This window comes from Scyliorhinus torazame, chromosome 4, assembly GCF_047496885.1.
Source record: "Scyliorhinus torazame isolate Kashiwa2021f chromosome 4, sScyTor2.1, whole genome shotgun sequence".
NCBI lineage: Eukaryota > Metazoa > Chordata > Chondrichthyes > Carcharhiniformes > Scyliorhinidae > Scyliorhinus > Scyliorhinus torazame.
The window spans coordinates 106,009,958-106,020,088 of NC_092710.1; the positions used below are offsets into that span (position 1 = coordinate 106,009,958).

At 47.3% G+C, this 10,131-nt stretch overlaps 2 protein-coding genes across 3 annotated transcripts in view; one reads left to right on the forward strand and one right to left on the reverse strand.

The window, feature by feature from the left end:
* The window catches only part of rab23 (RAB23, member RAS oncogene family), a 42,001-nt gene that overhangs the window by 24,708 nt on the left and 7,162 nt on the right, over positions 1–10,131 (forward strand). For both annotated transcript variants that reach the window (XM_072498405.1, XM_072498406.1), the window contains exons 5-6: positions 6,567–6,649; positions 8,708–8,800. In XM_072498405.1, the coding sequence (XP_072354506.1) occupies positions 6,567–6,649; positions 8,708–8,800 (176 nt within the window). The remainder of the gene's footprint in view (positions 1–6,566; positions 6,650–8,707; positions 8,801–10,131) is intronic.
* The window catches only part of bag2 (BCL2 associated athanogene 2), a 43,379-nt gene that overhangs the window by 9,902 nt on the left and 23,346 nt on the right, over positions 1–10,131 (reverse strand). The gene's annotated exons all lie outside the window — the stretch shown is intronic.

The following is a 10,131-nucleotide window of genomic DNA, read 5'->3' on the forward strand; positions in this document are numbered from 1 at the left end:
CAAGTTATTGATGGTATCTGGTTAGGGACCAATAATGTTTTGTTTAAAGTAGATAAAAGGTTGAGATTCAAGACAATTTCTCAGTGAATAAAGACACAATGTCCCAAACAGAAATAAACGTTATTATACAAGGTCAGAAATATAAAACATTTTACAATATCTTATCTTATATTGTTAACGTTCAGGGTTAATATGGGATCCATGTGAATTAACAACAAAATGTAGTCAAACTCAGCACTGTGTACAAGAAATGCCAGATGCGAACAAATAGAGTCCACAAGTTTCTCAATAACCCTCACAGAGGTCAATGAGACGGAATCAACCTGATAGTTTCTTTCTTTCCCACAAAGGATTCCAGTCTTCACCTTCAAAGATATAACCTTGAAATTTCTTTCAAAACTTTGCCCCAACTTGGATGACATCAGTGGCGCACCTAACAGGGTTTCAGTCTCATCTCCTGTAATCCCATTCCCCTGGATTCCTGAGTATGCACTCAAGCACCAATTTATAAGCATGACTTTAGATCTTTGGTTGTGCCAAGTTGGACACAAGGGGGTACCTTACCCCCAGTGGCGCAGAATCACCAACCTTAGTTTGATGACATGCATAAGCAATCTTGTACATAATCATGTACACGACCTCTGACCAGCAGGTGGCAGTGTAAACCTACCATGTGGCTCTGCCTAGGGGAGTTGGGAGTAAGTCATGTTGGTGGATAGACGTATTTTGCAGTAGCTCTAGATTAATTAGTTAGTGTTATTAGTTTGTATTGTATTTATTCCAGTTATCTTTACCACGCACTTGTTTTATAATAAATTATTTTAACGAGTCAAGAACTAGATGTTCTGTAGTGCATCATTCATACCGGCCAGTCTACAGAACATGACACTTAGGATCTTCAGGGCTTCTCCAGAGCCATCTTCACTTAAAAGTCTGCTCTCCACAGCACCTTTCCTGTTTGGAGCCTGGTAAGAAGTGTTACAACACCAGGTTAAAGTCCAACAAGTTTGTTTCGAATCAATAGCTTTCGGAGTCACTCACCTGATGAAGGAGTTGCGCTCCGAAAGCTAGTGATTCAAAACAAGCCTATTGGACTTTAACCTGGTGGTGTAACACTTTACTGTGCCCAGCCCAGTGCAACGCCGGCATCTGCACATTACGTTGGAGCCTGTTTCTCTCCTCTTTTTTTTTAATAAATATTTTATTGAAAATTTTTGGTCAACCAACACAGTACATTGTGCATCCTTTACACAACATTATAACAATACAGATAATAATGACCTTTTTTATATAAACAAAAAACAACAAATAAATAAATATTAAATAACAAAAATGAAAACTAACCCTAATTGGCAACTGCCTTGTCACAGGCTATACCCCCCCCCCCCCCCCAATCTCCCCCCCCCCCCCCCAAAGTCCTGGGCTGCTGCTGCTGCCTTCTTTTTTCCCCCATCTATCTTTCCGCAAGATATTCGACGAACGGTTGCCACCGCCTGGTGAACCCTTGAGCCGACCCCCTTAGGACGAACTTAATCCGCTCTAGCTTTATGAACCCCGCCATATCATTTATCCAGGTCTCCACCCCCGGGGGCTTGGCTTCTTTCCACATTAGCAATATCCTGCGCCGGGCTACTAGGGACGCAAAGGCCAAAACATCGGCCTCTCTCGCCTCCTGCACTCCCGGCTCTTGTGCAACCCCAAATATAGCCAACCCCCAGCTTGGTTCGACCCGGACTCCTACTACTTTTGAAAGCGCCTTTGTCACCCCCACCCAAAACCCCTGTAGTGCCGGGCATGACCAAAACATATGGGTATGATTCGCTGGGCTTCTCGAGCACCTCGCACACCTATCCTCCACCCCAAAAAATTTACTGAGCCGTGTTCCAGTCATATGTGCCCTGTGTAATACCTTAAACTGAATCAGGCTTAGCCTGGCGCACGAGGACGACGAGTTTACCCTGTTTAGGGCATCTGCCCACAGCCCCTCCTCGATCTCCTCCCCTAGCTCTTCTTCCCATTTCCCTTTTAGTTCGTCCACCATAGTCTCCCCTTCGTCCCTCATTTCCCTATATATATCCGACACCTTACCATCCCCCACCCATTTCTTTGAGATGACTCTGTCCTGCACCTCTTGTGTCGGGAGCTGCGGGAATTCCCTCACCTGTTGCCTCGCAAAAGCCCTCAATTGCATGTACCTGAATGCATTCCCTTGGGGCAACCCATATTTCTCGGTCAGCGCTCCCAGACTTGCGAACTTCCCGTCCACAAATAGATCTTTCAGTTGCGTTATTCCTGCTCTTTGCCACATTCCATATCCCCCATCCATTCCCCCCGGGGCAAACCTATGGTTGTTTCTTATCGGGGACCCCCCCAATGCTCCGGTCTTTCCCCTATGTCGTCTCCACTGTCCCCAAATCTTCAGTGTAGCTACCACCACCGGGCTCGTGGTGTAGTTCCTCGGTGAGAACGGCAATGGGGCTGTCACCATAGCCTGCAGGCTGGTCCCCCTACAGGACGCCCTCTCTAATCTCTTCCACGCCGCTCCCTCCTCCTCTCCCATCCACTTACTCACCATTGAAATATTAGCGGCCCAATAATGCTCACTTAGGCTCGGTAATGCCAGCCCCCCCCTATCCCTACTACGCTGTAAGAATCCCTTCCTCACTCTCGGAGTCTTCCCGGCCCAAACAAAACCCATGATGCTCTTTTCTATCCTTTTAAAAAAAGCCTTCGTGATCACCACCGGGAGGCACTGAAACACAAAGAGGAATCTCGGGAGGACCACCATCTTAACCGGCTGCACCCTCCCTGCCATTGACAGTGCTACCATATCCCATCTCTTGAAATCTTCCTCCATCTGTTCCACCAACCGCGTTAAATTTAGCCTGTGCAATATGCCCCAATTCTTAGCTATCTGGATCCCCAGGTAACGAAAGTCTCTTGTTACCTTCCTCAACGGTAGGTCTTCTATTTCTCTACTCTGCTCCCCTGGATGCACCACAAACAGCTCACTCTTCCCCATGTTCAATTTATACCCTGAAAAATCCCCAAACTCCCCAAGTATCCGCATTATTTCTGGCATCCCCTCCGCCGGATCCGCCACATATAGTAGCAGATCATCCGCATATAAAGATACCCGGTGTTCTTCTCCTCCCCTAAGTATTCCCCTCCATCTCTTGGAACCTCTCAGCGCTATCGCCAGGGGCTCAATCGCCAGTGCAAACAGTAATGGGGACAGAGGACATCCCTGCCTTGTCCCTCTATGGAGCCGAAAATATGCCGATCCCCGTCCATTCGTGACCACACTCGCCACTGGGGCCCTATACAACAGCTGCACCCATCTAACATACCCCTCTCCAAAACCAAATCTCCTCAACACCTCCCACAGATAATCCCATTCCACTCTATCAAATGCTTTCTCGGCATCCATCGCCACTACTATCTCCGTTTCACCCTCTGGTGGGGCCATCATCATTACCCCTAACAGCCTCCGTATATTCGTGTTCAGCTGTCTCCCCTTCACAAACCCAGTTTGGTCCTCGTGAACCACCCCCGGGACACATTCCTCTATTCTCATTGCCATTACCTTGGCCAGGACCTTGGCATCCACATTTAGGAGGGAAATTGGTCTGTAGGACCCGCATTGTAGCGGATCCTTTTCCTTCTTTAAGAGAAGCGATATCGTTGCTTCAGACATAGTCGGGGGCAGTTGTCCCCTTTCCTTTGCCTCGTTAAAGGTCCTCGTCAGTACCGGGGCGAGCAAGTCCAAATACTTTCTGTAAAATTCAACTGGGAATCCGTCCGGTCCCGGGGCCTTTCCCGTCTGCATGTTCCTAATTCCTTTCACCACTTCTTCTACCGTGATCTGTGCTCCCAGTCCCACCCTTTCCTGCTCTTCCACCTTGGGAATTTCCAGCCGATCCAAAAAATCCATCATTCTCTCCCTCCCATCCGGGGGTTGAGCTTCATACAATTTTTTATAAAATGTCTTGAACACTTCATTCACTCTCTCCGCCCCCCGCTCCATCTCTCCTTCCTCATCCCTCACTCCCCCTATTTCCCTCGCTGCTCCCCTTTTCCTCAATTGGTGTGCCAGCAATCTGCTCGCCTTCTCTCCATATTCATACTGTACACCCTGCGCCTTCCTCCATTGTGCCTCTGCAGTGCCTGTAGTCAGCAAGTCAAATTCCACATGCAGCCTTTGCCTTTCCCTGTACAGTCCCTCCTCCGGTGCTTCCGCATATTGTCTGTCCACCCTCAAGAGTTCTTGCAGCAACCGCTCCCGTTCCTTACTCTCCTGCTTCCCTTTATGTGCCCTTATTGATATCAGCTCCCCCCTAACCACCGCCTTCAACGCCTCCCAGACCACTCCCACCTGAACCTCCCCATTGTCATTGAGTTCCAAGTACTTTTCAATACATCCCCTCACCCTTAGGCACACCCCCTCATCCGCCATTAGTCCCATGTCCATTCTCCAGGGTGGGCGCCCTCCTGTTTCCTCCCCTATCTCCAAGTCTACCCAGTGTGGGGCATGATCCGAAATGGCTATAGCCGTATATTCCGTTCCCCTCACCTTCGGGATCAATGCCCTACCCAACACAAAAAAGTCTATGCGCGAATAGACTTTATGGACATAGGAGAAAAACGAGAACTCCTTACTCCTAGGTCTACTGAATCTCCAGGGGTCCACACCTCCCATCTGCTCCATAAAATCCTTAAGCACCTTGGCTGCTGCCGGCCTCCTACCAGTCCTGGACTTCGACCTATCCAGCCTTGGTTCCAACACCGTGTTAAAGTCTCCCCCCATTATCAGCTTTCCCGTCTCTAGGTCCGGGATGCGTCCTAGCATTCGCCTCATAAAGTTGGCATCATCCCAGTTCGGGGCATACACGTTTACCAAAACCACCATCTCTCCCTGTAATTTGCCACTCACCATCACGTATCTGCCCCCGTTATCCACCACTATAGTCTTTGCCTCGAACATTACCCGCTTCCCCACTAATATAGCCACCCCCCTGTTTTTCGCATCCAGCCCCGAATGGAACACCTGCCCCACCCATCCTTTACGCAGCCTAACCTGGTCTATCAGTTTCAGGTGCGTTTCCTGTAACATAACCACATCTGCTTTAAGTTTCTTAAGGTGTGCGAGTACTCGTGCCCTCTTTATCGGCCCGTTGAGCCCTCTCACGTTCCACGTGATCAGCCGAGTTGGGGGGCTTCCCACCCCCCCCCCCCCCCCCCCCCCCCCCTTGCCGGTTAGCCATCATCTTTTTCCAGCTTCTCACCCAGTTCCCACGCAGCTGTATCTCCCCCAGGCGGTGCCCCCCCGCCCATCCTCTCCCGTACCCACTCCCCCCTTTCCCCAGCAGCAGCAACCCAGTAATTCCCCCCTCCCACCCCCCCCGCTAGACCCCCCGCTAGCGTAATTACTCCCCCCATGTTGCTCCCAGAAGTCAGCAAACTCTGGCTGACCTCGGCTTCCCCCCGTGACCACGGCTCGCACTGTGCGACGCCCCCTCCTTCCTGCTTCTCTATTCCCGCCATAATTATCATAGCGCGGGAACCAAGCCCGCGCCTCTCCCTCGGCCCCGCCTCCCATGGCCAACGCCCCATCTCCTCTCCCTCCCCACCTCCCCCCATCACCACCTGTGGGAGAAAGAAAAGTTACCATACCGCAGGATTAGAACATAAAACCCCTCTTCGCCCCCCCCATTCGCCCCACCACTTTGTCCAAACGTTCTTTTTCATAATCCACTCATTCCAGATTTTTTCTCTCCTCTTTTTAACTGAACGGGTACTTTTCCTGTCCCTGTCCCCTCTTTCGGATTCTTCTTTTGGGACCGCTCCCTTCCCCCCTGCTTGGGACGTTAGTCTTCCAAGACACTCGACACCTGGTCATTTGACCTAAGTTTTTGCACTTTATCTTCTTGCACAGGCAGTGGGCCCAAAGAATGCTAAAATTGCAGAACTGCATATTTGCAGCCCGTTCCCGGTATGCACATGTGCAAATGCTCGGAGGTCCATTGGGCAATGAAGTTCCTGACCTCCATTCTCAAAAAGGTAAGTATAGTTGCATAACAGTAATGTGGATAGGCTATGTATTTTGCAGGGTAACCCAAAGGTGCAATGGGAGATAGCAAAGAACAATGGGTCGCCACCATAGGAGCATTAGTAGGCCTCTTGAAACTGTTCCGCCATTCAGTTTAGTACATGCCTGTCCCATGTGTTCTCTACATCTGTAACTCTTGATACCCGCTGACGAACAAAAATCCATCGCTCTCTCTTTTCACAACTTTCAATTAATCCCCAGCCTCAACAGCTTCAAAGAGAATTCCAATTTCCATTCCCCATTACATGCTTGTTAACATCAACCTTAGCAATACAAAAGCAGCAAATGATGCAGAGACAGATGGCGGCTTGCCTTTGTGGACTAATAAATATACAGAAATGGTGTAAATCGATGTACACTGTTGTAGGAACTGTGGTAACTTGTACCCTGTAAACTAAAGTGTATCTTCAAAAAGGAAGATGCTAATCTTTGTGTTCTCTTTGGTTTTGAAATGCAGTGAAGAGGCAGAGGCTCTCGCTAAAAAGCTAAAACTTAGGTTTTACCGGGCTTCTGTGAAGGAGGATTTAAATGTCAACGAAGGTGAGTGCACCTAGTGGATCTTGCCCGTTTAACTTTGCGTTTCTCAGTTACTTTAACAGTAATATTTATTTTGCAATTGAACATTTAGCCTTGTTCATATTGGTGTTTACAACAATTTGCTTACATTGATTGATCTTTATCATGAAAATAACTGAATAACCTAGTCTCCATTGTGATCCTTGTGTTCACATCCTTCTATGGCCTTGCTTTCCCATTCCCTGTAACCTTCTTCAGTCCTGAAGCCATCTGAAATCTCTCTTCCTCCATTTCTGGCCTCCCTTGTGCAACCTGATTTCTCTTGATGTCTCCATTGGCGACTGTGTCTTCTGTTTAGACCTTTAAGCATTGCAATTGTTAGTTCTCTCTAAATCCTCTTCCCCTCGACCGCTTTCCTCCTTTTAAGAAAGTTTTTAAAAACCGAATCCACTTGCCAAACTGTGCTGATTAATAATGGAATCTGGTAATGGGGAGAAGGCAGCAGAATGGGATGAGAAACATATCAGCCATGATTGAATGGCGGAGCAGACTCGATGGGCCGAATGGCCTAATTCTGCTCCCATGTGGTATGATCTTATGCTATCTCCTTCAGTGACTTGGCATCAAATAGTTGTCTGCTGACACTGCTGTGAAGGATATTGGAATGTTTTGACAGGTTAAAGGTGCCTTATAAATGCAAGTTATTATTCGTTGCTACAGTGGATTCTCCAATGTTGCGACTCCCCTCGGTGCTGTGAATGGAAAAGTCGGGTAATTGGAGATTAGAGTGGTGTGCAACGGTGATCTGGTCGAGGTGTGGGTCGGGTTGGGTGGTCGGGGGGGTTTAGCATGGTCCGGAGGGATGGTCAAGTCCGATCAGGGGAGTCAGTGGGGTGATTGGGGGATCAGTTCTGTAGTTAGCCAGGAGTTAGACTAGGATTATTTTGCTTAACGTTTCCTGGGCAACTATTCAGGTAAGTACATCGGAACTATCCGAAGTCTCCAACTATAGCTTAAAGTCACAGACCGTCGGAAGGTTCCTGGGGAACAAGGGTTATTGCCCTTTGGAAGTCAAATCTCCTGGGAAATTTCCACAGAGATCAGGCATGTCTGGTCTTCCGCAGGGTCCCAGCTTGTATCTTTGGTCATACGTCTGGTCTCCAGTGATCTGCAGACTGAAAGATCTGGGCCTATGGTCATTTCAGAATGGTCTACGTTCCTAGAAATGTTTCCACCTTGACCAAAATTTCTTTACGGAAGTTTGTGGTTTTGCGTTTTGTTTTTATCGTGTTTGCAGCGGCATAACATCATACAGTACAGAAGGAGGCCAATCAGCCCTTTCTGCCTGCACCACCCCCACCCCACTCTCCGTTCCTTGTCCATTAACCTGCAAACTTCTCCTTTGGTTACTAACGATATTTAAAATTGACTTTTCCAATTTTGTTTTTGTGTGGATAGAGTTTTGCAGCTCTTTTACTGGTTGTTTATGGGCTTTATTGAAGCTTTCATGCATGGAGATTTTGTTATTCTGGATGACCGTGGTATGGGTGCCAATAACTAGATCAATAGAGACTATGCATCACCTGGAAGATGAGAGAAGGGTGGTCATAGCTGCTTCTGAGTTGACTAGGGTTTGGATGATGGCGGCGACTGAAGATTTTTATCCAGTTCCTGATTTTCTCACCCATGCCCAAAATCCCAATCCATTTGATCAGCTGTGTGTCACATACAGTAAGAGCACCAGGATAGGGGAGCTGGAGGTGTTGCAGTGGTACTCAGAGTAATGTGGTAACCCCATTGGTTTGGAAGTTTCTATCCCACAGTTTTGTTACAATTCATTGTGAGAATGGCTATTTTTCAAATTGGGCAAGGAATCCTTTTTTGATTTTTTTTTTTGGGATGTATTGAAATACCGTGTGTTCATTTATTCCTGAATTTAATTACATTTTCTCAATTTGTATTGAAACAAACCATTGTTTCAATATCTCTAGTTGAAGGGCTTTCACCATTACATCCGGTCCGGTATGTTCAGTAACAACTTTAGATGGGAAGATCTAAGTTCAAGTTATTTTATCCCCACAGTTTTCAAGTATCTGGCTGAGAAGTACCTTCAGCGACTCAAACAGCACACCACAGAAGAACAGGAGCAAGTGCACACGACAAGCAATCGCATAGGTAATTTGTGTCTCATTAACTCAGAAAAATACCTCCAAGTTGCAATTTCCCACTGTCTTGGGTACTGTGTTCATGTGAAAAGGTTTCAGGGTTGAAAAGGGAACTATCTGAGATCAGATGATGCAGTAGGTGAGACAAAAGCCTTTCCTGTGGAACTTCAAGTTGAGGGATGAAAGTCTGCTCTAGCTGTTGATTGTAAGGGTCCGACATGAAACAAGCCAGTTGCTTTTGCTTATTGAAAGCTCCTATAATGAAGACTGCACCCCAGGAAATAGCAAACCCACGGTTTCTTCTCCCTCAATATCCTGTGCACCACAATACAATGGCTGATGTTGGTCTGTTCAATAACTCACTTGTCTCTATCTCTGCCCTGATACCTTTCAATTCTCAATGTTGCTCATCTCTACTGTTGCCCTGGTACAATCTCCACCTCTTCAGTTAGAGGCCTGGTTGTTTGCTAGGTTTACTTCAAGCAATGGAAAGGAAGATCTACATTTAGCACCTTTCAGGACCGCAGTGTCCTAAAGCACCTTTGAGCCAATGAAGTGCTTTTGAACTTGTTGTAAGAAACATGCCAGCCAGATTTTCCAAGATCCCACAAACGGCAATGCAATAGTGACCAGATGATCTGTGTTGTTGACTGAGGGGTAAATAATGGACAGAGCACTGACTTTTAAAATGGTGCCACAGGATCTTTCTACTGCCACCTGAGACTGCAGCCAGAGCCTCCGTTCAATTTCTCATCGAAAACAATGACCCCTCCAACATTGCAGCACTCCCTAAGGTGCTGTGTCGGCCTGGATCAAGTCGCTGGAATGGGAGGTGAGAGTGTTGCTGACGGAGCTGCACCTGACACAATACCTATCCTCTTTGCCCGACAATCAAATTCTCCAATTCGCCAACTCACAGGTTTCTCATTTTTGTTCGACAAGACGTGCAAATGTCTCCTGTTCATCAAATATTTGTCCAATTCCCTTTTGAAAGTTGCTGTTTAATCTGCTTCCACTAGCCTTTCTGCTTGTGCATTGCAGCTCATCATAATGTACTATGTTTTTTTGAAGAAATCATTCCCATGACACCTCTAGTTCTTCTGCCAATTACCCGAAATTTGGACTTTCAGTTAAGACCCTTCTGTCGCTGAAACAGTTTCTCCTTCTCTAAACTCTGAATAACTTTTGAACCTGCCCACCAAAATCTCTGCTCTACAGAGGGCAACCTCAACTTCTCCAGCCCCTCATCTCTGGTACTATTCTGGTAAATCTGTTCTGGGTTGTGAGAGGATCAGTCTTGTCCCTCCATTTATACCCCCCTGGGAGACAGGATGGCCGAGG